The following is a 27,641-nucleotide window of genomic DNA, read 5'->3' on the forward strand; positions in this document are numbered from 1 at the left end:
GGGCAGCTGGGAATGACCAAATCAAAGAGGAGAGCTAGAGAAGTTGTATTCTGGTCACAGATCATTAATGATATTGAAGAAATGGGGAACAGATGCAGAATATGTCAGAAGTACAGAGATTCCCAGAAGAAAGAACCAATGGCACCACATAAAAAATGCTCATTTCCATAGGACAAAGTTAGAATTGATATGTTCAATCTGGGAGACATGATCAGCTGGTTACAATGGACAACTTCACTAATTTCCCAAAAGTAGTCACAGCTAAAGATACCACAGCAGCAACAGTTGTCAGGCACATTAAGTTTGTATTTGCACCTCATGGAATTCCAAGAACAGTAATAACTGACAACAGATAACAGTTCAAGAATAGGGCATTCCTGGACTTCGCTAAAATGTGCAACTTTCATCAAAAGACATCTAGTCCTAGATGTCTTCAAAGCCAATAGAATAACTGTATGTGGAATACATATAATGAAGAACATGCTAAAAAAGCAATAGATGAAAGAAAAGATCCATATTTAGCACTACCCAGCAATCGAGCTGCAGCTCTGCAATGTGGGAAGTCACCTGTTGAACTCCTCTACAACAAAAACAAATGGATATAGACTGGTCATCAATAAGTTTAAGTTTAAAATTAGACAAAGCTTTCTAACAATCAGAGGAGTGAAGTTCTGAAACAGCCTCTCAAGGGGAGTAGCGGGGGCAAAAGCCTAACTGGTTTCAAGACTGAGCTTGTAAGATTATGGAGGAGATGCCTACAGAGTTATATGGCCCATCCATGACTGCTATTAGCAAATGTCTCCAACGGCCAGAAATGGGACACTAGATGGGGAGGGCTCTGAGTTACTACAAACAACTCTTTACCAGGTGTCTGGCTGGTGGGTCTCACCCACATGCTCAGGGTCTAACTGACTGCCATATTGGGGTTGGGAAAGAATTTTCCTCCAGGTCACATTAGCAGAGTCCCTGAGGGGTTTTCTCTTTCCCCAGCAGCATGGAGCATGGGTCATTTGCTGGTTTGAACTAGAGTAAATGGTGGATTCTCTGTAACCTTGAAGTCTTTAAATCAAGATCTGAGAACTTCAGTAACTCAACAAGAGGTAATGGGTCTATCACAGGAGTGGTTGTGTGAGGTTCTGTGGCCTGCAATGTGCAGGTCAGACTAGATGATCATGATGTCCCTTCTGGCCTTAAAGCCTATGAGTCTATGGAACGTATAAATACTCAATTACCTGATAAGGACCAAAACCAAAAGGATGACCAAGGGTCTGTGATAGTGAGGAAAAGATTAGGAAAGTACAACAAGACAATATTACAATAAAAGGTACAAGACCTTTTCCATAGTTAAAAAACAAAAAGACTGAGAATTTGGCCAGATGGGCACTGGCCAATCAAAGTGATAGCAATCAAAGATGACTCACCTTGCTCATACTCAGTGACCAAAGATGAAGGCAAAAATCTTATGAAGGAATCTTAAGCATCTGCTTAAGATACCTGACCACTTGGCTGAGACAAGTGAAGTGAGAGCAAATGCTTTCTGAAAACAATACACAAAACTGACCCTGTTAATGACCAGGAGGCTAAACAGTCTTCTACAGATGAGGATTTGCCTTAAGAGGGTTTGCAATATAGCACATTGGGAAGATTGCTGAAATGCTCTATGAGCATGATCGAGACATGTTAAGGTTGTGATAAAGCAACCTGAAGGGTTGTGAAGTCAGCTATTGTATTTATTATAGTTTGTTAGTTTTATAGTGTTTTGTAAGTCCTCCTGGAAGTGAAGAGATGCCACACTTCTAGATGCAGTCTTTGGTTTCCTGTGACACACTTCCTGCTGGGGTAGAAACAAAAGAAGCTCAGGACAGGCAGATTGGAGCACGATACCCCTTTATTTAATTTCAAATTTCTGGCCCAGGTTGGATTTAGACTCATAGTACCTGGGATGGTGTTCAGATTAGATTACCATAACATACCATTGGAGCCATACAGGTCCTGTAAGACCAGGACAGGGCAGTTGCTGGCTGCAGCTACATAGAGTAATAGGAACTGTTACCTTTTCTGTATTTAGTTTCTGTTCATAATAAATGGTTTATCTCTGCTTGTCATGACAATATTACAACCACCCCCTGTTCCTTAGGTCCCTGCCTCTCTCAACACCAATATTCCCCCCACTACTCTGCAAGGTCCCTGCTTTGTTCCCCTCACCCCCATTCTGGCTCCCTGTTTCCAATGCCCAACCACCAAGTCCACTCCCCACCAGGTCCTTTTTTTCCACAATCACTCCCTGTAAGGCTCTCTTATTTTTGTTAGAGTCCAGGGTACAGACAAATCCACACTCAAGTTAAGCTGCTGCTTCTAGTATGTGTACACAGCAGTAGGGAGCAGCAGTTGAGATTTCTTTGCCTGCAGCACCAGAAAATCTGGAGCTCTGATTTTCCTGTGAATCAGGCTTTTCCAGTGTTCCAATCTGCACCGAACTCAATAGGCTTTGCCCACTAATGCCTTGAATATTCCCAGAATTTTTGGTATTGATCAGATAAGCTGTTCTAAAGTTATTGCATTACAGAAAAATGCCATCAAGTTGCATGTTAGATCTCACTTCACTTGATTAATGAATTATTAATGGCCACTTCAAATCCATCACAGATACCACTCTGGTACTGTCCATACATACATCCAGATTAGTCAGCATTTAGAAGCACTAGTGGTCTAGCATTTAGCTTATTTGAGCTTCCAATGTACAGAAACGAGGAATGTATGTTTGGTACATCCTGCAAATATTCTCTCTATCTAACTATAATTTTTCACAACAAGCAGCAGAAATGCAAGTGGTCAATAGAGAGCATCAGGGCAGATGTAAGAACAACTAATTCCACATATACATATATAGCAAAATGTTCTCGTGTGTCCAGAGAATTAAAACATTTGCTACTGTATTAGAAAATTAGATTAAAAGTGAAAGTCAATTAATTATGTTAAAAATTCTTGGTATGAGTTGCTGGTGTCTATAAAAATTCCAGGATGGTTTGTGGCGCACATCATGCCAATCTTTACCATTTCTAATACTATCTTACATTCACACAGCACTTCCATAGAAAGAACAAGAGCATTTTGCAAGCTACGTATATTGAGATCATTTCACTTCATCATTGAAATGCAGCCACCTCTGGAATAAAATATGACAGCCAATCTACTCCAGCAATTCCATGAAATAGTTGTTAGGAAGAACAAATCTCCAGTTAAAATGAGAGAAGTATTAAGATAGGCAAAATGAAATTACTCAATCTGGAATTTAGTCAGGACTCCAAAGTTAATAGTGTTAACTCAAGGCTAATACTAAGGTGTCTTTAATGACAAGTAGACAGGGCCTCAATTTTTGCCCCCAGTCTACAAGATGTCACCTTCAAAGCAGTATTTCTTCTTTACACCACACTGCTACATTTCTTCCATGACAGACAACACCAATTCATTTACCAACATGACTCCTGTGGTGTATTGAGGACTGTGTTGGAAATGCAAACTATCGCTTTAGGAGCAGATAGGGGTTTCTGGCAAGGTGGATTGATTTAAATCAAGGTTATTTAAATAATTGATTTAAATCATGATTTAAATCACAGAGAAAATCTTTGATTTAAATCAAGTTTCCCACTGATACTTCACATATTTCTTAAACAATGGTGCAAATCTGATCATTAAAACATGTCAATTTACAACTCAATAGAGCATTTTACAACATCCGGAAGGGTATACTTTGTGTAAATTTTTAGATAACTTGATTTTTATTAATTTAGGAAATAGTACATAATACTCATTACCAGTGTCAAGCTGCAGATGCAGCAGCAGTACATTAGGAATAAGAACTAAATCACACACTCAAACACAATAGCACTTATATTTTATTAAACTAAATCTTAAATGTTACATAAACGTTTCATATTTGTAATTGCAGCAGTCTCCTGAGTTGCCAGCTGACAGCTGTCCTTAAACTCTTTTTTTTTTTAATTTTCAAATTTTTATTAACCCTAACAGACAAGTCATCACAACACTAAACGTACGTTGTCCTTAAAACTTCTACAACTAGCTCTCATCTTCCCCACTCCCAATGTCATTTTTATTCATAGACAAACAGAAATACAAGTGTTCCTGCTTTTCCAACTCCCAGTTGATTTCTTAGTTTTGACTGAATAATACCAAACAATGAAAACATTCTCTCTGTGCTTGCAGAGGAAGCTACTGCTGTGTAAAGTTGGCTTAGCATCTGAAGGAACTATGTTTCAAGGTGTCTGCTAATGATTTCCACCAATTCAGGGGAATGACTTTGTTCAAACATCATCTGTAAACACATACTGTTTAAATGGTTCCACTCCAGCCCTGAAGTTTATTATGACTGGCATAACTGAGGAGTGATTTTGAGATCCCCAGGCCATGGCAGCATCATCTTCTTCAGAAGTTAGACATCTACCTTTATATCTGGTGTCGAGAATGTTCGCAAGAAAATGAGGTGGAGTTAGAGTTTGATCCATTCGCTTCTTTATTACCTGCAGTTTAACTTTCTGGTGAGGTATTTCTTTCTTCAATGTCTCTTGAAGTGCCTTCCAAATTTTGACAGCATCACCAATGCAGCCACAATTTCTCTGAAATTTGATTAAGGCTATGGATATAGGCTTCAGTATACTGAGCATATCCTCTACATTCCTCTTTAATCCAGTGTTCGATACTTTGGATGCGATACTTTCATCTATTTTATCACGGTTTTCTTCACAAAGTTTTATGACAATAGGCCAGTTCTTAATAAATTGTTCAAAACAATCAACCCCAGAATTCCATCAAACATCTTGAGGGAGAATTAGTTTGGATCCTCCTGCTCTCTTCAGTGAAGCTGAAGCAAAATGGTTGTTACGGAAGTATTTTGTGACTTCAACAACATTTTCTTTTATTCCTGGAGAAGATATACTTAAGTCTTTCGCTAAAATATGCATTAAATGGGCACTGCAGCCGTACGTTATTATGGAGCATCCTTCCATTTCTTCTTCTACGTATTTTCTCATCTTTGCAGCATTGTGTGTGACAAAACTGCGCACGTGACAATTGAATTTTTGTTCCCAGTTTATTACAGTTGTGGCAAAAGTGTGGGGGAATATAGGAAGCTGTTTGTGTACTGAATAATATCATCTCTTTTTCTTTTCAGTCCACTCCACCATTCCTTTCTACTCTGCCTCCGTCTTGTCTGTCTTTAAGACAGTGTCTTAACTAACTCTTCTGACTTGCTTGGCCCAGCTCCACCACCACATAAGGACATAACAACAACAATCCTAACCAGCCTCTGTCTTTCTTTGCATATGTGACTTTAGTCTGGTGAGAAACAGAAACTGAAAGCCTAGAACTTTCAAGAAGCATGAGCTGGTAGTTAGGCTGGATAGACTAGAGCCATTAATTCATTTTTATGAGACTGTAAGTGTAGGTTTAGCAAGTTTGTAATGAAATTTAATTGTAATTGTTATTTTTTAAACGAGAGAAATTTAGTATTTTATTGATTTAAAAAAAATCTGATTTAAATAAAAAAAAAATCATTGATTTTTATCCACCCTGGTTTCTGGGTCTTGCTTACAGCCTAGTGGGAGCAGCCTCTTTCTAACTGTGTGTGTTTGTGTTCTGGTGTGCTCTGAATTCTAAGATATAATATTGTGTTAACACTGCAACCTTCCAGCAAAAATATTTATATTTTTATGTAATTTCTCTGTTTGTATGCTATGAAACACACCTATTCCCTGAGGTGTCTAGATTTCCTTGGAGGTCTTTCAATTCTGATACTCAGGCGGCCAAACCTTGCCCTTATGGAGAAGTCTTTCAGAATTGAACAGGCAACACTAACCTGTACACAAAGTTTCCACACCAAATAGAAAATAGTAAGAAAATTATATCCCATTCTATAGGCTGGTTAAGAAAATAAAGTGATTTTCTATTAAATTCCATGGAACGCTATTTGTTTCAGCACTTATACTTTATAGGATTTTCCCCATTGCAATATTTGGAAAGATCACAGCTTGGCTATGAAGCTGTCATATTTTTCATCTGAGGGCACTGAATAAAGTACAGGTTAAAGTCGTATTTTATAGTTGCAAAAACACCAGAAAGAGGCTAGAGAAGGAAGTGACTCATGAGTGTTAGTAAGGGAACAAGTGAGAAGCTGGTGACACACAAGTCTTCTCTTCTATCAGAGATCATCTTTGGACCATCACCAGCAGCAGTTCTAGTGGTGTAGGAAAAAGGGACAAAGCAGTAGACATGTTAGAAGCACAATGAAAGCTGTACAACAGACACAACACAACAGGGAGGCAGCAGGAAAACATGCAAAGAGAAGGCAGTTTTAATGTTTAATAAAGAAGGCAGTTTTTAAACTCACACTATAAAGGTGATTATTTTCAAAAGTCTTGCTCTCTCTATGAATGCTTTTATTACCGAACAGTCAGCTTTGATTCCTCAGTCCTCAACATCTATAACTTGATTTCCATTTTGGTAAAATTGCTATTGTTTTCTTAGACTGCTAGCATCTTCACAGCTGTATTTCAGCTTCAGTTTACCACCAATTCATGGTTCTGCATAAACTGACCTTTGAAATCATACCAGGTTTAATCTGCAGCTGCAAGTGATTGCTGAAATACAAGCATTTCAATGGTTGCTTCTCCCCCCCAGCCCCCACTTCCCGTTGCCATCTTGGATTCTTAACCAATTATTTGATTAGAGATTTGCAGCTGAATGGAGTATTTTTATGAAGTGATACTTACTTGATTAATTGCTTCAGCTCAACACTCCACACAGGACACTGAAAGGATTTTAACTTTATTTTTCAAAGTCAAATAAATTTGATGATATATATATAATTTTAAAACATGAAGTGAAAATAAATATTTTAAATCATTAGAGATGACCCTCGGTTTGCTGAAATACTGATGGAGTGATGTCATCCCTCATTTATGAAGTTATTTCTCATATCAAACCTTACATCATGATGTTACTCCCATCTACACACAGAAAAAACATTTATGATGTTATGCTTTTCCCCCCCCTCCACCTACAAAAAAACCCAACATTTGAATTTATAGTTTTAGTGATGGTTCCACCCTTCTTTCCTTGGACTAAATGCCAGAACCTTACAATTAATTTGTTGATCCAAACACAGTACTAGATACTACTTTTCCAAACAGTTACAGCTGAATTCAGTTTAGTATCTGTAATAAGCTTCATTAGAAAAATCATGAATTTGTGATACAAGTGATTCCTTTGCTGCCTGATACAAGTGATTCTTGTGCAGCAGAGGAAAGAATATTGTACCAAAACTCTCAAAATGTCTCTCTAAGGTCTTATGACAAAGCCAGTTATCTGTTATGTATAACTGTTTCCTCTGGGCAAACCCATTCCTAAAATATTCTGCACAAAGTGCACTTCAAATGTTTTACGGAGATGAATCCCTCCCTGACACACAAACAAAGCTATCCTCTGAATGGACAAGCTTTCAATGATCTACAGTTTTATATAGATTTAATAGTCTTTCAAAAACAACTCCCATATTTTTCTAAAACCCAGACCATTCTTCTATCTTTGGGGAGAAGGATTAGGAGATTCTCACCCATTTTCCCCATTAGGCTTCAGGACATTTTATTTCAGATGGAAAATTTTAAAGTCTTCATGAGTTCAAGCAGTACAAGTACCTGTAGTGTTTTGTGTATCTGACATGATACTGAATGTAAGACCCCAATCCTGCAAACATGAAGAACAACAAGAAGGGTTTCTACAGGTATGGTAGCAACAAGAAGGTGGTAAGGGAAAGCGGGCCCCTTACAGAATGGGGGGGCAACCTAGTGACAGATGATGTGGAAAAAGCTGAAATACTCAATGCTTTTTTTTGCCTCTGTCTTCACAGACAAGGTCAGTTCCCAGACTTCTGCACTGGGCAGCACAGAATGGGGAGGAGATGAGCAGCCCTCAGTAGTGAAAGAACAGGTTCAGGACTATTTAGAAAGGCTAGACATGCACAAGTCCATAGGACCGGATGCAATGCATCCGAGGATGCTGAGGGAGTTGGCTGATGTGATTGCAGAGCCGTTGGCCATTATCTCTGAAAATTCATGGCGACTGGGGGAGGTCCTAGATGATTGGAAAAAGGCAAATATAGTGCTCATCTTCAAAAAAAGGGAAGAAAGAATCTCGGGAACTACAGAGTGGTCAGCGCCACCTCAGTCCCCAGAAAAATCATGGAGCAGATCCTCAAGGAATCCATTTTGAGGCAGTTGGAAGAGAGGAAGGTGATCAGGAACAGTCAGCATGGATTACCAAGAGAAAGTCATGCCTGACCAGCCTGATTGCCTTCTATGATAAGACTCTGACTCTGTGGATGTGGGGAAAGTGGTGGACATGATACACCTCGGCTTTAGCAAAGTTTTTGATACTGTCTCCCACAGTATTCTTAACAGCAAGTAAGGGTTGGATGAATGGACTAGAAGATGGATAAAAAGCTGGCTAGATCATCGGACTCAACAGATAGTGATGAATGGCTCAATGTCTAGTTGCCAGCTGGTAACAAGCAGAGTTCCCCAGGGGCCGGTGGTGGCACCAACTTTGTTCAACATCTTCATTAATGATCTGAAGGATGGGGTGGATTGTACGCTCAGCAAGTTTGCAGATGACACTATGTTGGGGGGAGTGGTAGATATCCTGGAGGGTAGGGATAGGATACAGAGTGACCTAGACAAATTGGAGGATTGGGCCAATAGAAATCTGATGAGGTTCAACAAGGACAAGTGCAAAATCCTGCACTTAGGATGGAAGAATCCCATGCACTGTTACAGACTGGGGACCGACTGGATAGGCAGCAGTTCTTCAGAAAAGGACCTGGAGGTTATAGTGGACAGGAAACTGGATGAGAGTCATCAGTGTGCCCTTATTGCCAAGAAGGCTAATGGCATATTGGGCTTCATAAGTAGGAGCAATGCCAGCAGATTGAGGGAAGTGATTATTCCCCTCAATTTGGCACTGGTGAGGCCACATTCAGAGTATTATGTCCAGTTTTGGGCCCCCCACTAGAGAAAGGATGTGGACAAATTGGAAAAAATCCAGTGGAGGACAACAAAAATGATTAGGGGGCTGAAGCACATGACTTATGAGGAAAGGCTGACGGAACTAGGCTTATTTAGTCTGCAGAAGGGGAGGGAAGGTTTGCTAGCAGCCTTGAATTACCTGAAAAAGGGTTTCAGGGAGGATGGCGCCAGGCTGTTCTTAGTGGTAGTAGATGACAGAATTAGGAGCAATGGTCTCAAGTTGCAGTGGGGGAGGTCTAGGTTGGATATTAGGAAAAACTTTTTCACTAGGAGGGTGGTGAAGCACAGGAAAGCCTTACCTAGGGAGATAGACAACTTCCCCATTGTTGTTCCTTACCTTACACACTGTAGCGGGGGCGGCTAGTCTAGCCCTCTCTTGGGTACGGTGCCCTCTTCGGCCACGACCACGGCGCACCGTGGGGAGGGGGAGCGGGGGGGGCCCGGTCCCGCCCTCTGCCCCAGGCCCCGACCCAGGGACCCTGTGTGGAATAGCCTTCAAACGTCCGTGACTTACTCCTTCCCTGGGTCGCCTCTCCTTGGCCCCACTGCTCGCCGTCTGCTTCCCAGAACTGGGTGGGGAGGGGTTCTCCCTCAGGCCTGTGCCTTGGGTCCCCGGCCGCAGCCAGACAGGTACCCTTCCCCCCCCCCCCCCCCGATCATCTCTGGTACCTTTGGGGCCTTACTATGTGGCAGTGGTTGCTCCAAATCCTGTAGCAGCTCCGCTCAGCTATGCTCCGCTCCGCTCTACTCCCTCTCCTAACTCCCTTCCAGCTGCCCCTGTCTGCCTGACAGGGAGGCTTTTAACTACTGGGAGCAAGCTCCTTGATTGGCCTCAGCTGGCCTAATTGGCCCAACTGCCCCAGAGTAGCCCCAGCTGGATCACCCAGGGAACAGGGATTTGCTCATTCTGGGGCTAATATAGACCCCCCTCTACTACCCTCCTGTAGCCATCAGGTCTAACCCTGTCACACATCCTCCCCCCCTGCTCAATCCCACCGGGTTGGGCAACATGGGACGACATGCAGTGAACCCGGGACAAGCCATCCGCATTTCCATGGTGACTACCAGCCCTGTGTTGTATCGTGAACCGGAAGGGCTGGAGGGACAGGAACCACCGGGTCACGCGGGCATTCTTCTCTCTGTTCCGCTGCATCCACTGCAGGGGTGCGTGGTCAGTCACGAGGGTAAAGTGGCGCCCCAACAGGTAATAACGGAGGGCTTCCATAGCCCACTTGACGGCGAGGCATTCCCTTTCTACGACCGCATATTTCTGTTCTCTCGGGAGCAGTTTTCGGCTGAGGTACATTATCGGGTGCTCCTCATCTCCCACCATTTGTGACAAGACTGCCCCCAGGCCCACTTCGGAGGCATCTGTTTGCAAAATAAATTCCTTTGTAAAGTCTGGGGCGAGAAGGATGGGGTCACTGCAGAGGGCAGTCCGCAAATCCCTGAAGACTTCCTCTGCCTCGGGGGTCCATCGCACCAGTCTGGGCCTCGGGCCTTTATCAGGTCAGTCAGCGGACTGGCTCAGGAGGCGAAGTGGGGGATAAACCGCCGGTAGTACCCCACCACCCCTAAGAAGGCCCGGACCTGTTTCTTTCGATTAGGCCGGGGCCAGCTCTGGATTGCTTCCAGCTTGCTTAGTTGAGGCCGTACCACACCCCGCCCTACGACGTATCCGAGATACCTAGCCTCGGCAAGTCCTATGGCACACTTGGCAGGATTTGCTGTAAGACCGGCCTGTCTCAGGGTGTTCAAGACTCCTTCCACCTTCCTTAGGTGGGTTTCCCAGTCTGGGGTGTGGATGACCACATCGTCCAGGTATGCCGCGGCGTACTCAGCATGGGGCCGTAGCAACTTGTCCATTAGGCGCTGGAAGGTGGCGGGGGCTCCATGTAGTCCGAAGGGGAGGACAGTGTATTGGAACAGCCCGTCTGTTGTGGAGAAAGCGGTTTTTGCCTTTGCCTCCTCAGCTAGAGGGATTTGCCAATACCCCTTGGTCAGATCGAGGGTGGTCAGGAACCGGGCCTTGCCCAATCGGTCCACGAGTTCATCTATGCGGGGCATGGGGTATGCATCGAACTGTGAAACCTCGTTCAGTCGGCGAAAGTCATTGCAGAACCATGTAGTGCCGTCAGGCTTAGGCACTAACACGATAGGGCTAGCCCACTGGCTATGAGATTCCTCTATGACCCCCAGCTCCAACATTTTTTCTACCTCTGCCTTAATTTCCTTCCTCTTAGCCTCTGGAACTCTGTAGGGCCTCATCGTGACCCTGACCCCGGGGGCTGTGATGATCTGGTGGAAAACCGCTGTTGTCCGACCCGGCTTAGTCGAAAAGACATCTTGGTTCCGTTCTACCATCCCTGACGCCTCGGCCTTTTGATTCGGCGTTAGGTCAGGGGATATCCTCACTTGCTCGGGTAGTTCTACTGCCTGGGGTAGGGTCATACATGCTTCTCTGGCCTTCCAGGGTTTCAATAAGTTAACATGGTAGATTTGCTCCTCCTTGCGGCGCCCTGGTTGTCGTATCTTGTAGTTGGTTTCCCCCACGGGCTCGATCACTTCATAGGGCCCCTGCCATTGGGCCAGGAGCTTACTTTCCGCAGTGGGTACCAGTATCATCACCTGGTCTCCTGGCTGAAATAGCCGAACCACGGCGTGGCGGTTATAGTGGACCCGCTGGGACCCCTGGGCTTTCTCCAAATGTTCCCGTACGATGGGGGTGACTTGGGTTATTCGGTCCCTCATCTGGAGCACGTGGTCAATGATATTCCGCCCTGGGGTGGTCTCCCCTTCCCAAATTTCCCTGGCGATGTCCAGGATACCCCAGGGGTGGCGTCCATACAGGAGTTCAAAGGGGGAGAACCCTGTGGAGGCCTGGGGAACCTCCCGGATGGCAAACATGAGATATGGTAGCAAGGCATCCCAGTCTTTGCCATCTCGACTCACCTTGAGAGTCCTATTGAATCTTTCCACAAGGCCGTCGGTCTGTGGGTGGTAAACGGAAGTTCGCAGGGTCTGCACCTGAAGCAGAGTGCATAAGTCCTTCATCAGCCTGGACATAAATGGGGTCCCCTGGTCCGTCAATATTTCTTTGGGTAGCCCCACCCGGGCAAAAATCTTCACTAACTCTGTCGCGATCACCTTGGAGGTAGTATTCCGCAGGGAAACGGCTTCCGGATATCTGGTGGCATAGTCGAGGACAACGAGGATGTATTGGTGCCCACGGGTCGTCTTCTCCAAGGGACCCACCAGATCCATGGCGATCCGCTCGAACGGGACTTCGATGATGGGGAGGGGCACCAGAGGGGCCCTGAAGTGGGGTTGGGGGCTATGTAGCTGGCACTCGGTGCAGCTTGCACAATAGCGCCGAACCTCTTCGTGTACCCCGGGCCAAAAGAACCGCCTCAGGATTTTCTCCACGCCTAAATGTCCCCCAAAGAGGTGGCTGTGGGCCAAGTTCAGCACGGCCCGTTGGTGCTTCTGGGGCACCAGGAGCTGTGGTATCTTCTCTCCATTCACCTCGGTGACCCGATACAACAAGTCCCCTCTCATCATGAAGTATGGCCCTGGCCCTCGTGTTTTTCCCTCTACGGGCACCCCCTCTATCTCTGCCACTTCCGCTCGGGCATTGCTATATCTGGGGTCCTCGGCCTGGTCATGGCCGAAATTCCCTTGTACTGGGTTGAGATGTCCCAGCTCTGGTAGGCCCGACTCCGCCTTTTCCTCCGGGGTGGGGAGATCTAGCCCGGGGCCTGCTTCGGGTCCTTCCTCTCTTGGGGCAGCTTCTCTAACTGCGGCCCGTGTCCACCTACCTACCAAGGAAGGTTTTATGCCCTGGGACAAAATCCTGGTACCCAGGTTCTTAGCGGCCCTCCTCTCTGCCCTGGTCTTTCGGCCTCTCCCAGGGGCCAGAAATAGATCCTGGGCGAACTCAGAGAATATCAGGGGTTTGCTATCGGGAGGAGCTAGTCCAGTAGACCCAGGACCCTCCCGTTCTTCCGAGCCCTCTGGGGGAAGTAAAGTTCCAAACCCTGGAAAGTCTCTTCCTATGAGGACGGGATACGGGAGCCGGGGAACTACCCCCGCCATCACCCTTGTGACCCCTTTCTGAGCCTCAATATTCACTGGGACAGTTGGGTAATAGCTAACCGCCCCATGGACGCACGTTACTCCCATGCGCTTGGCCTGCAATAGTTGACTACGCTTCACAAATTTCCCTGAAATGAGGGTGATGGCGCTCCCGGAGTCCACCAATGCCAGAGTCTCGACTCCGTTTACTTTTACAGGCCTTGTATACCTATGTGGGGTTAAGGCCACCCCCACAAGGTGAATCAGGCTGCAGGAGTCTGCCCCGTGCCCCAGGTTACACTGCATGGGCTCCTCTGCATTGGGACACTGGGCTGCTATGTGCCCCCACTCCCCACAGGCATAGCACCGGTAGGGGGCTCGGGGTACCACTTTGTCCTTAGGGCTAGGGGGTTGTCCTCCATTTCCCCTGCCCAGGTGGTTCCCTTCCTTAATAGGCCCCAGTGGGCCCTCCGTCTCCCCTGTCCTCCACCTGGTCTTCCCCAGGCTCTTGGGAGTCTGGGCTCCAGGAACTGGGATTGGTCGTTTGCCCCGGGGCAAGTCCTCTCTGGCTGCCCGAGAAAAGCCTCTGGCCGTTACCCATCGCTCCACTAGGGCAACTAACTCATCGTAGGATGAGGGGTCATTCTGCCCTACCCAAGCGCGGAGGTCTAATGGCAGCGCCCTCGTGTATCAGTCGATCACGAGAATTTCTAGGATTTTCTCTGGTTGGTGAACCTCTGGCTGCAGCCACTTCTGGGCAAGGTGGGCGAGATCAAACAGCTGCGAGCGCAGGGCCTTGCCTTCCTGATACCTCCAGCTGTGGTACCTCTGGGCCCGCACCGCTGCAGTCACTCCTGATCGAGCCAGGATCTCCATTTTCAGTTGGTGATAGTCAGCTGCCGCTGCTGCAGGTAGGTCATAGTAGGCCTTTTGGGCTTCTCCACATAGAAAGGGGGCAAGAATACCAGCCCACTGGGCCAGGGGCCAAGCCTCACGTGCAGCTATCCTTTTAAAGGTAAGGAGGTAGGCCTCGATATCATCCTCAGCTGTCATCTTCTGTAAATACCTGGTGGCCCATAGTGTGCATGTTCCCTCAGGTACTGGGGCCTGGGGGTTCAGGGTCTTCAAGTGGGCCACCACCTCTCGCAAGAGATCCCGATCCTGGTTGGCCTGGTTGATCAGCAACTGGTTGGTCTCCTGCTGAAGCCGCGCCGATTCCTGTAGGGTGGCCATCTGGACCCTGGTGGCCTCTTGCTGGGCTGCCGTGGCCTGTACGAGGGCCTTTACAACGTCTTCCATTGTGGTAAACAGAGGAAAAGAAATGTCCCCTCCCCTCTCGTGTCTTTTTTCTTTTTGGTGTGTCTCTCTCTCTCTCAGCCGCTGGGCACCCATGATCCCACTCCTGACACCACTGTAGCGGGGGCGGCTAGTCTAGCCCTCTCTTGGGTACGGTGCCCTCTTCGGCCACGACCACGGCGCACCGTGGGGAGGGGGAGCAGGGGGGGGCCCGGTCCCGCCCTCTGCCCCAGGCCCCGACCCAGGGACCATGTGTGGAATAGCCTTCAAACGTCCGTGACTTACTCCTTCCCTGGGTCGCCTCTCCTTGGCCCCACTGCTCGCCGTCTGCTTCCCAGAACTGGGTGGGGAGGGGTTCTCCCTCAGGCCTGTGCCTTGGGTCCCCGGCCGCAGCCAGACAGGTACCCCCCCCCGATCATCTCTGGTACCTTTGGGGCCTTACTATGTGGCAGTGGTTGCTCCAAATCCTGTAGCAGCTCCGCTCAGCTATGCTCCGCTCCGCTCTACTCCCTCTCCTAACTCCCTTCCAGCTGCCCCTGTCTGCCTGACAGGGAGGCTTTTAACTACTGGGAGCAAGCTCCTTGATTGGCCCCAGCTGGCCTAATTGGCCCAACTGCCCCAGAGTAGCCCCAGCTGGATCACCCAGGGAACAGGGATTTGCTCATTCTGGGGCTAATATAGACCCCCTCTACTATCCTCCTGTAGCCATCAGGTCTAACCCTGTCACCACCCACCCACCCACCCACCCACCCCCACACACCCCATCTGATTTCTATTCCTTACATCTGACGAAGTGGGTTACAGCCCACGAACGCTTATGCCTGCAAAAATTAAATTTGTTAGTCTTTAAAGTGCTACAGAACTCTCGTTGTTTTTGCTGTATACAGACTAACATGGCTACCCCTCTGGAACTTTTCTCCATCCTTAGAGTTTTTAAGGTTGACAAAGCTTTCACAAAGCCCTAGCTGGGATGATTTAGTTGGGGTTAGTCCTGCTTTGAGCAAGGGGTTGGACTAGATGACCTTCTGATGTCCCTTCCAACCTTAATCGTCTATGATTCTATGAAACAAATACTTATGCATGTGGGTATAAACATATACTTTATTCACATGAGTACAATTAGGCATGTACTTAATTGTTTGCAAGATCAGAGCCACAATTAATGGACTACGATGAGAAAAGACCATCAGCACTTAAAGGAAAATATGTGTGTATAAACAGATGACTAGCAATTTTCTAATTTAACAAAAACCAACCGAAAATCATGTACCCAAGATAGGATACAGCATTTTATATTCTCTATCCCAATACACCCCACACCCAAATTTAGAGATGGAAAAGATCATCTAGTCCAATGGTTTTTAACCTTCTTTCATTTACAAACCCCTTCAAAATTTTGAATCTTAGACGTAATCTGCGGACCCCAGGGATCCATAGACCATAGGTTGAAAACCACTGATCTAGTCCATCCCCATTTGTACCTGTAAAATACTCCTCTAGTGTTTTGTCCAATGCAGTTTTAAATGATTGAAGCAATGAGATTTCCAGCACATTTAAGTATTATTGTTGAAGGGAACAAGTATGATAGATGCTTTAATGTTTGTTATTGGAATGGTGCTCCTTTACCTTTTTTATTTAAAAAAAAAAAAAAAAGCGGCTAGTGAAGGCTACCTTTAGAAAGATTTCCACACTCCCCTTCCCTCCCCTCACCCAACAAAGCAAAATACTTTCACATACTTTTATTCAAGAAACGTTAGGTATAGCAAAGTGGAGGAGGAGGTGATACAGGTATGCATGGACTGCAACCAAAACAGGAGGATTTTTCTGCAAAGCTTTTGAAAATGAATAGATTGCCTGCATTTCAAATTGTCTAATTATGTTGCTGTTGATAATTATATCTATATGGTACTTTCTACATTCTGTGCTCATTATTCTGCTACCTTTGTCAGAGTGCAAATTTGCAAGATAACTGGACATTTCATACCTTGAGACTTTGGCATTCTTTCACCAGCACTCATTTGCATTCTCATTAGTATGCATGAGATTTTCATTGAACTTCAGTACTCCTACTGGCACATAATGCACTGTAACAAGTGTAAAAGTGAGCATGCAAATTAAGACTCCCATTAATCACTAAATGTTACCAATCAAAAAAACCCTAGAACACGCAGGCAGTAAAATGCTACATGAAGCATGCAATTCCCTGAATCTTCAAAGGTATTGAAAAGGACTGATATCCTTTCAGGAGCACTGCTGACATGAACTGAGGAGGTAACTGAGATATTCTATCACTAGACTGGGTAGATAACCTTTCTGTAATTGTAATTTTGAATGGTCATCAGTTGTCTGCATCCACTAGACACTGCCATAGGAAAAAATGTATCCTTTTCTTTCCTTATATAAAAGGAGGAATGTGTAATATAACAGGAAGGTTTTATCTAATCACAAAGTTATCTATGTTTATATTGTCGACATGGATTCTTTTAATACCAACATTAAATGAATTCAAAACAATAATACACATGAAAGTGTACAATACAAGGCTTCATTTTGTAACAAAACTTGGCTCTAATTTGTGTGTATAAATAACTAATATTGGACTAAGGAGTATGGAGATATTGATTTTACTTTTGTAATATCAAGCAATTCTCAGTTGTACACAGGTCTTGGGAGACATTCAAAACCTTTGTAAAAGTCATAGCTTTAAGCAGCTGGGAGATTTACTCCTGTGGAGCTTTTAAACTAAACTAAGAACTGCAGGGGAAAAAAACTGCAAAGGAACTCAGCAGGAGCAAAGCATCAGCATCACAGAGTTAGGTAACCCTCAGGACTGAAACATGAAGCTTCACTCCAGATGTGGAAAAGTGGCTTGCACTGCACATTTAGAAGTATATTGATAACTGTGGAGAATATGGGAAAGTTTTATATTATTTTTATGAAAATTATGTAATTCAGTTTACCTATGCACCGTGATATTGCTACCCACTTGGTCTCAAAGAGTTAACTTCTTACCAGAGACCTTCCTTGTGCTAAGCTGAGAGGGAGGAGTGCTTGAATGTGTGTCTTTGAAGGAAACCATCCTTAAGGACTATCAATAGGTGAAGAGGTTGGGTCCTGGCAGAACAAAGGGAGATGCAACCTAGATGAAGCCAGCTCTCTCCAGTTCTCTAGAGGAGAAAAAGTAGAAAATACCCAAAAGAGGATATGAGAGACTGAGGTGTTGGTACAGTCCTTTAAAACCACAGAGGTGAGAAATTCAGAGATTGGAACACAGGGGCAGTCTTCTTTAGAAGTCTTCTATAGAAACTCTTTGGTTACCAGAGCAATCAAAGCTGAAGGAAATGGGCAGAGAGGACACTCCATGATTTGGAAGAGAAATCATAAGCTGAAGGAGCGAGGTCCAGCAGAGGGGACCTGGAATCCTGAAAGGACACAACCCAATTCCCAAAGGACACTCGAGGAAACTGAGGCAGGGACTGGTGCGCAGGAGTTTATTGTTTTGGCTAGATCTGTATCTCTCTTGTGATGTCTAAAGTAAAGAGTGATTGTTTTTAGAAATCCTTCTGCAAAATCTATGTTTATTTGCTTCAACTATCACAAGGTCCTGAAGGGGTAAACTATAAACCAGAGTGCCCAGGAGAGACAGAGAGAGAGAAAGGGTGTTCTTAAGCTACTACTGTGGAATCTTTGGGGCGGGTTGAGGAGGAAAGGAAGACTGGTTTCAGCACTGGTCTTGTGGCCTGTGGGATCTCACTTTCAGAAGGGGAACCAGACAGAGAGTTGGTGCCCAGGACACGTGCCAGAAAAGCCAGAACCAGAGACGGTGGTTGCAGCTTGCCCGGTGACAAAGGAGAACTTAAAAGCACAAATGTCCAGTGTGTGGGGCCCAAAACATTGCAAGCTGATGAGTGTCCAGCAGGGGGAGTTTGGCCAGAGCTGAGATAATAACTGTAGCTAAAAGTGTTAAATGTTATATACTCAAATATTTCAAGCATGTTTTCAGGCGCTGTTGTTAACTACTAAATTGCTAAAATATTTCCTAAACAATGTAAACTAAATGTAATCTTAAACTGAAAGAACTTTACCAAACCTTGCTCCCTTAAAATTGTACAAGAGTTCAAGTACTTAAGTCTATTTAGTTCCCAAAGACAGCTGATAAGAAAAAAGCCAATGGAACATTTTTGTCAAAATTTGTTGATTTGTGTAAAGCAAAACGTTTCATGGAGACAGCTTAATTTAGACAAAGATCTGACAGAACCCACACAAGGGTCTAACAAACCCTGCCTGTCAGGCAGGTTTTGATACCCTGCCAACTCGCTCACCTTACTTATTGTCAGCCTACCCACCAGACTGCCTTGAAGACAGGGACCTCAAAGCTTCCAGGGTCTGTGGATAGCCTCACAGCCAGGGCTCCACTCCCTTTTGCAGAGACTTCAACATTTTGGGGTTTTGTTCCAAACTGGAATTAAACCAAATTCTCAAAATATCAAAATCCTCCACAAAACAAAGTTACCTTTCTTGACACAGCTCTATTCTCAAACTGCGGCTGTATTGGCTGCTTATTAGAAGATTATGACTTGCACCTGGTTCATAAATGGAACAGAGGTGCAATTCATAGAGATTACAGCTTTCAGCATGGAATACAGCTGGGTTGCTCAGATAAAGATTGCGCATTTCATGCTGGCACCAACCACCTCTGTGGGTCACATGTTCACAGAAGAGATGGCAATGGCTGCAGGCAAAACTGTAAAACACTGTCAGCTACATTTGACCTACAAGACACACTTTGGCCAAAGGGAACACTAGTTGTGCGTTGCATGGTTCAGAGGTGGCCACAGTAATAGCAGACTGAATCCTTAAACTCTTTACACATTATTCTAAGCGTAATATTTTTCATCACATGCCCTGTGCTTTTATATCCTCTCCTAATGCACAGCCCAAGCCAACAGGCTCTGCAGTGAGGAAACCCAGGGGACAAGGTGAGGGGTCAGGAATCTTCTGTCTGGGGACCAAATTAAGGTTTAGTCACCACAGGGCCATGCCTAAGGCCCCAGTCTTCGAAGTCATGTAATTACATCAGCATCTCAGCTATCATTTTAAAAGCTCTTTGGGGCAGGGATTGTTTTTGCTCTGTGTTTGTACAGGACCTATGTAACAAGGTGGCTTGCTCCTTCAGGGCTGGGACTAGCCAACTATGGTTACAGAGTGAGGAACACCTGAGTTAATCAGGTAATTCCCTATAAAGGGCAGCAGGTGGCTGCAGTGAAGGGGGAAGCTGTGACAGCATCTGCAGAAAGCAAGAAAAGGCTGCAGGGAAAATCCTGAGACCAGGGGATTTACCCCAGCAAGGGAGGACTGGGAAAGACTGACCAAGCAAGGGCGAGACTGCAAAGGCCCCAGGCAGGAAGGCCTGGGAGAACGAAGAATAACCTTGTGTTGTGTGGATTTATGAATTGACTTTGTTTTATTTGCAGTTTATTTTATATCAATAAACATAGTCCCTAAGGAGGTGGTGGTTTTGATCAAGAAAAACCTGCAGGGATGTTTTATTTGAACAGTCCAAGAGGAAAAACTGAGGCAGGCTGCCAGCAGCATGACCTTACGCCATGAGGGGGTGCACAGGAGGCAGCTGGATCAGTTACAACTTAGCGTAATGAGATCCTGGTCCATGACTAATACATTAAATATTTTTAGTTTTCATGGTTGTGAAAAAAATCATGGTTCCTTTCAAGCAGGAGGTAACAGACACTTATCTTTCTGTCTGGTCATGTGTGTATTGGCCATTTTATGTCTCAGAATGGATGCCCCTTTGCATACTGAACCAAATTATAATCAAGAGATTGTGAAATCTTCACGAGACCAAGTTTATAGGAAGAAATAAACAGCAGAAGGGTATCCTGTTTATGAGTAAAGACAAAGGATTATTGGGTATAAGTGGGGGTGCAGAGGTACCCCTTGCAGCTTTCACCAAGAAAGCAAGCCGACAGCGTGACTTGTCTCATGAATGGATGATCACTGCCAAGCTTGGTTCTAAAAACATTGGACTTTGCATCAACATTGCTCTAGAAGATATGGAAGTATCTAGTTACATAAGTCTAGGCATGCATGTTATGATTTTGTTTTATATGTAAGAATTTGTTTCCAATACTTCTATTTGCTATCACTTGAATCTCTACACTTTATTTAATAAACTTGCACTTGTTTTGACCATAAACACATCTGAGTGCTGGGTGTGAGGAGGAGTGGAGGTCTGAGGTGAAAATGGTAAGCTGGGGTGTTCTGCTTTTTTGAAAGCAGTGACTCTGAAATCTGCAAATATCCAGTGACACAGAGGCTGGACACTACAGGGAGATGCTTGGACGCTGGAATGTTCCTATAGCAAACCTGTAGAGAGTGGGGGCCTGTGTGGGCCTAGAGGGGAGGGCTTGTGCTGCCTGTGGCAGGTGGAATTGGGAGCTGACCCACAACAGGCACAGATGAGGCGTCTTCACACTAAGGACAGATGGTAGCGAGGTGCCTCACAGCCGTGGGTGCCAAGTGTGCAGATGGCTTGAAATGACAGCTTCAACCATGTGAAGTGCCCTTTGGTTTTAACTCTTAAGCTTGCCACTCTGGGGATCCCTTACCAATACCACTGCAGCACAGGACTCTGTGATGTGGCCCCTACTATCAGCCTTCATTGTGGCTCTGATGGAGTGGTGTCAACTGCGGCCCTCTGCTTGGGTGAGTAGGGACTGAGACCTCCCTTCTCTGAAACAGACCCCAACACTCTTGAAGACAGGGAGCAGAGGGCCATAGTACTGAAGGGAGAGCCCAGCCTACATAAAGAAGGGGTGACAGTCCCCCCTCCAACCAAGCAGACAGCTGCTGTGTGAGTATCCCCTGCTACTGCCACCCCCAAAGGAGGAACCACACATGTAAATGGGATAATAGGATTTAGGACACCATCTTAATCCGGCTCTGCTTCACTTCAGGAATTCACTAGCTTCCATGATGCCACTTAACACGGAAAGACCAAACAATCTGTGCAGGGGCTGATGCACCAGCATTCCCATGCCCTTGTCCACTCACATCCAATCCTCGCTATAGATACACAGGAAGTTACTGAGGAACTGAACTTCATGGCTTCCTGCAGAGGCTTTCCAAATCTAGCCCCTGCAACGTAGCAAAACCACACTGATCCTGTGGTGGTAAAGGGCCCTCTAAACCTATGCTAGAGGAGTCAGGATTTAGCCCTTTCTGTTTATTTCAGTCATCCACAGTTCCACAATGCAGCATTTCAGCTGTTAACATTTCAACTGACATGGCACTGAAAAAGCCACTTGGCATCGCTGTTCATATTTTGGGTTATTTGAATTTTTTTGAGCTTTATCTGTCAAACAAACAAGATGCACAGCACACCTCTTCTGCTCAAATAATGGATTGGAAACAAAGCGGTTTGAACCTGCTCTTCCTATTCCCTGAAAAGCTCTGTATTTAAAAAGAAAATTACTATTACCTATTCATTTTTCCCCATTTCTCTTTCCTTCATGCATCCTGCCAACTGAATGCTGCCATCGTCACAAAAGTTTTTTATGGTAATTACAAGGATGAGAAAGTGTGATGTTAAAAATGCAAATGCTGGTAATAAAAATGTGAGTGGCCACACATTTTTTCTTTGAGCTAGAAAGTTAAACAAACACCCTTGGTTTGACAATGTTGGAAATCATCTCTAATTATATATCTTCACTGCAGAGTTAACTACGGCTTTTACTCAGGTGTTGTCCCTAACCTGGCTTCTGTTCACACATAAACCCCCTGACCTGAGTTAGACTGCATTTTCAATGCAAAGGAGCAGGCCAATATTAGGTGTAGGGTAAAGCCCAAGAGCTGCTTTCACTCCAGCTGGTAACCTGTCCCCTTTGCTATGAGACGCAGGCTAAGCAACTTAAATGCTGGTAGTCCTCCAATGTACTCCTACAATTCCTTCTGTGGACACAGAAGGATAGTCAAGTTGTCCCACAAATCACTGGGAAAGAATCATAGAGCATCAACTTACTGCAGTGCTAAGCACTACGGGATGTGCCCCCAAAAGTTCTAGCAAGATACCTGAGCGAGTGCAGCACCAATGCAGACCCAGAAACTCAAGAGTGGCCGCTCACTTGTGGGCACCACTCACTCAAGTTAACTCTGCAGCGAGGACATACCCTGAAAAGGTTTTAGCCCACATACGTTCTTCTCAGGTTCATTCTGTCAGACGGCTCCCTCACTCTCAAAATATTTTCAGTCGGTTAGAGGAAATCACAGTCATAGTTATACAAACTATATATACATTTTGACATACTGATTCATTTCCTAAAAGTAAGCACATCATTTTCCTCTTGCTTAAAAGCAGATACTTTCAGAATTCACAATGGCTGGATATGGTTGCTTAGTCTTTATGCCTCAAAATGAAAAGATCTCAGGAAAGAGCAAGTAAGCATGTAGTCAGGTATTTCACTGAATTGATTTTCAGCATTTTGTACTTTCAAGGTTACATGAAAATAAAAACAAAAACCCAATTACCTTCCCATTCTGTTGGAATGTCCCCCACTTCATACTTGTACTCCTCTTGATTTACAGCTTCTACTAGTCTTCTCTCTGGAATAGTCTGTCCTATTAACATAAATAAAGACGATTACATTTAAAATATGCACCTATGTAACATTAAAAGCCACACAGATTATGCTATAGCAAAGTTGCTGCCCCAACACACCCCCTTCTTGGCTAGCTGTGGTGTTGCTGCACTCTTGGATCAGTTTTCCCCTATTATTCTTTGGCTTCCTCTGGCCAGACCAGTTTACAGTCCTGTGCCTTTTCCAGGGCCACACTTCAGGACTTTGATAAAGGACTGCAATATATACAAAAACCAAACCTTCAGCCTACCTGGGCTCAACTAGCAGCCACCTCATCGTAAGTGCGCCTCTGCTGCTGTGCACTGTCCTTCTGTATCTCCATCCACCCCATGATCCAGGGCTGGCACACTCATCCCCTTAACTAGGGTTCTGGATAGGCTCCAGTTAGGCCTCTCTCTCTATCCGGGAAAAGCCCATCTGTTTTTCTTCCTCCCGGCTCCTTTTTCTTTTTCAGCCTTCCATCAGGCTGCTTCTCAGAGAAAGGGAACTCCAGTAACTCCTCTTCTCTGGGTTTTTTCCTCTCCCCAATTGGGTTCATTCAGTACTTTATGGAAACAAGCCCTGCTCTTCCCCAGCTGGGCTTTATTTCTAATAAGGCCTGGCCCACCTTCCAGGTGCAAGCAGGCAAGTTAATTGGCCTCTCAGGCCCATATTAACCCTTTCACAGCACTGTGTGGGGATAAACACCCCATCCCATATGCTTTCATTTGAAAGAATGTTACATTTTACATACACAAGTATAAATCAGTCCCCCCCAGGCTAAAAATGAAGAATTATGATGCAGAGGGCAAAGACTGTCATTAGACATTACAATTCAAACTCCTAAGCATTTTATATGTATTTTTAAAAGTTAAGATCCCAAATCATTCATAGATCATGCAACAACAAATACATTTGAAAACATAGTATTTCTATATCAATTCATCTTGCAGAGTTCCTTGCATTAAGAATGTCACCTTGAGGACTATCTGCTGCAGCTTTCCTATAAATTGTATCTGCCACACTCAGATATCGTGAAGGCCCTTAATGGCCAAGGACCAGAATCTTTAAATGGTTCCATAATCAGATGGGAAGCCAGCACAGATCATGGGTATGATGTGCTCTGATTCATTCTCATTCGTCAGATTTGCCTAGAAGGCAGGCCATAGCATGCCATACAAGAGGTAACCTCCATAACACTTTCATCAGAGGCAGAAGGAGCATTTTGCTAAATATTTTTTCCCCATATAAAATAAATGGAGCACTATCTCCAATGGTGTGGAAATGAGAAGGGATGAAAAGCCATCACACGTCTCTAAAGGTTGAGTATAAGCAGGAATTCTACATACAATAACAAATGCAATCAGTTTGACTAATATGAGACCTGTGGAAGGAAGCAAGTTTGGGGAAGAGGTCCTGAAAATATAGCATCTGCATGGGGACAGACTTAAGGTTTTAATTTGTTGAATGTAGTGTTGGTGGTTGCGCTATTTAGTGATACTCGTCATTGGGTGGAGGAGAGTATTAATGTTTTTGTTTTTGTGGTAGATATGTTACATGAGGAGAGAAACCTTCACTGATATAAAGCATAAGGTGCTTTTTTTTGTTTGTTTTTTCTTGAAAAGATATTAGGCTTGAGCCACTGTATCTCTGAGGATTGAAAATATTTTCCTCCTCCTCCTCATTGAAGGTATTGGTGATTTGTTGTTGTTAAAATGACAGCTCTTTAGAAGAAGCTGCTCAGAGATGTTGCAGTCCCGGTAGAGATGGAATAGTGGGCTGTGTGTAGAAGACAGTGAAAGATGCATAATGAAAGTAATTCAGCACATGGATATCACCAGCCTATATGTGATTAATGTATTTTATATAGCCATATAAAGATTACATACATGACGAAATATGCATTTTGAACTAAATGTGTTCCTTCTATTTGGTAATTCTGATGCATGCTTTCATAAAACAAATAAAAGTAATGGCATACTGAGGATCCTTCCTCCAGTATTCATCCTGTGAACAACATAGGCCAGTCTTGTAGGAATCACAGCCTGCCAAACTCTGAAAATTACCTCTCAACAGTATTATTTCAAGGAATCATCATGCCGTTGAGCTGGTGGCTTTTAAATCTTTTCTGCATTTATGATGTGAATAGGATGCTAATCAACGACAAATAACCGTCTGGTTTGTCTTGTCCCTTAGATTTCCTTCAGCCGACTTTTGCTCACAAGTAATTCACATACATTTATCTACTGAAGAAAGATCATACAGAAGGCTTTTGTATTTAAATTAAGGGCTTTTATAGGCTACACAGGTGCTTCTTCATAATCAGATATTGAGGGAGGGGGGTTGGCATAAACTGTCTTAAAGTTATTCTATTTCCTAATATAAAGCCTGCTTGCACAATCTTTTATTTATTTTTTTTTTTGAATGAATCAGGAGTAATGTTCAGATCCATTCTGTTGTGCATGAAATTGGGCTTTGATTCTAACATGCTTTCACATAAAATTTGTAATGAGATCCTCATTATGGTTGTTCAAGAAACTTCCCTTGAAGGACACATATGTGAAGTAAACGCAAATACCCACTCAAGTGTCACAGTTTAATATGCTATAGTTTAAATTTCAAAAGGAACCCAATCTTCGTGTGACATTAATAGATCTTAAACACAAATAACCAATTGACACTTGAGGTGTCCTAAATTAGGGTTATTTAATTTATTTAACTGGGGAGGCACAATGTAAAGGGAAGGACACATGACCGTCCCACGTTGCCTCTGGAAGGAAGTTCCAGCCCCCCAACTCCCTGAGCCAGGGCAGCCAATTCTGCCGGCTCCTGGGGCAACAGCAGCAGGAAGCAGGTGCAACTGGGCCCAGCTGGGGCCAGTCCCAGCCCCGGGGAAACTCATAGAACCACTGGCTCCCCAGAGCTTGTGAACAATTCAGCAGGGTAGGCCCGGGTTGTGCGCAATGCCCCTATCTCCGGCTGAGCAGAGACCAGGGAACCTGCTCTCATCATCTTCCCCAGCGATCCCCCACCCAGCTCGGAGACCACTATGCTCTCCCCGTCCCAAAGTTACCTGTGGCGGACGGGGACCTCTGTCCTTCTCCCACTTCACCTCCCTCCAGCATGTTACTGCCTCGTGGCTGCTCTCCCCGACAGCTGGTCCTGGGAGTGGAATGGAGAGAGCAGGACAGAGCAGCTTCTCATTCTGGCTGAGTACTGAGGATGGTTGCTTCCTCTGTGCAGCATAGCGGCTGCCTTAGAGAGAGCCCAGCTGGGGAGGCGATAGCAGCCCACGCCCACCGCTCCCTGCCCAAGTCTGGCTGCTGGGGACAAGAGCTGAATGAGCCGGAAATGTGCCAGATGTAGGGGGGACTCTGGCTTGCTCAGGCCGTTTGCAGCAGGTGGGCCTTGGTGGGGAGCAAAGGGGGCAGGCCACTGCTGCCTCCCCAGCTCAGTTCTTGCAGGCAGCCACCACGCTGCATGGAGCAGCGACCTGGAGTGGCCACCCTCAACCAGTGGGCAACATGGCTCGGTTCTGCCTCTTCCGCTCCCTGCCTGGGCCCAGCTGCCACGGACAGGGGTCACACATGCTGGGGGTGTCCCTGTCCCCCGGCTGGCCAAGCAAATATCTGGGCGGGGCACTTGACCCCACATGCCTCCCCCCCCCCCCCCACGCGCTGTCTCTGCCAACAATACCACCATGATGTAGTATATGAACAGGCAAGGGAACGCACACTTCAGGTGCTCTGCCAAGATGCAATCTGGCTATGGCAGTTCTGCATTGAAGAGAGTATCACTCCAATAGGTGATCACTTGCTGGGATCCAGAATCATTTCACGGACCATCTCAGCAGGAATTTTCCCTGAGTCACGAGTGGTCCCTGAAGCCCAGTGTTCTGACAGTCATCTTCACAGCTTCGGGTATCTCAATGATCGACCGGTTTGCTACAAGGGACAACAGGAAATATCATCCGTTCTGCTCTCGAGGGGGCCTAAGTCCGAGACTCTCCTGTATGTTTTCCCTTCGATGGTCATCATTTCATAAGTCATCCTCAAGCTGAAAGTGGATCGGACTAAGTTCATCCTCATTGTCCCCGCATAGCTGAGGCAGCGTTAGTTTCCCAACCTTCTCACTCTATTGATTCAGCCTTCTATCTCTCTTCTTCCCCACTTGACCTGCTCACATAAAACCACGGTCCCACTTTGCATCCCATAGTGAGCTCCCTGCAGCTTATGGCATGGCTGTTCTGTGGTTAAATGAGGAGAAAGAGTGATGTTTGGCAGCTATTCAACAGGTCCTATTCAGTACTAAAAAACCTCTATCAGAATGGTTTATTTGGCAAAATGGAAGTGACTTTTTATGTGGTCATTGGCCTGCAGAGTTCAGCCAATGCTGGCTTGTATACAGGACATCTAGGAGTATTTGCTGTATCTTCTGTCATCAGGCCTTATGCTTAACACATTAAGAGTGCATCAAGAGGCAATCTCAGCTTTTATCTGCCCATTCATGGAAGATTGGTATTTTCCAATGCGATGAGTACAGA

General features: G+C 45.2%; 1 protein-coding gene across 2 annotated transcripts in view; it reads right to left on the reverse strand.

Moving 5' to 3' along the window:
- Positions 1-27,641, reverse strand: part of NDUFAF2 (NADH:ubiquinone oxidoreductase complex assembly factor 2) — a 124,909-nt gene that overhangs the window by 34,439 nt on the left and 62,829 nt on the right. The window contains exon 2 of one of the 2 annotated variants that reach the window (XM_067568996.1): positions 23,010-23,099. The exons of the other annotated variant lie outside the window; for it this stretch is intronic. Within the exon in view, the coding sequence (XP_067425097.1) occupies positions 23,010-23,099 (90 nt within the window). The remainder of the gene's footprint in view (positions 1-23,009; positions 23,100-27,641) is intronic. 2 annotated transcript variants of the gene reach the window in all.

The sequence above is a fragment of the Emydura macquarii genome, unplaced genomic scaffold (assembly GCF_026122565.2).
Source record: "Emydura macquarii macquarii isolate MOO-44397 ecotype Brisbane River unplaced genomic scaffold, CSIRO-AGI_Emac_v2 contig_2897, whole genome shotgun sequence".
Classification (NCBI taxonomy): domain Eukaryota; kingdom Metazoa; phylum Chordata; order Testudines; family Chelidae; genus Emydura; species Emydura macquarii.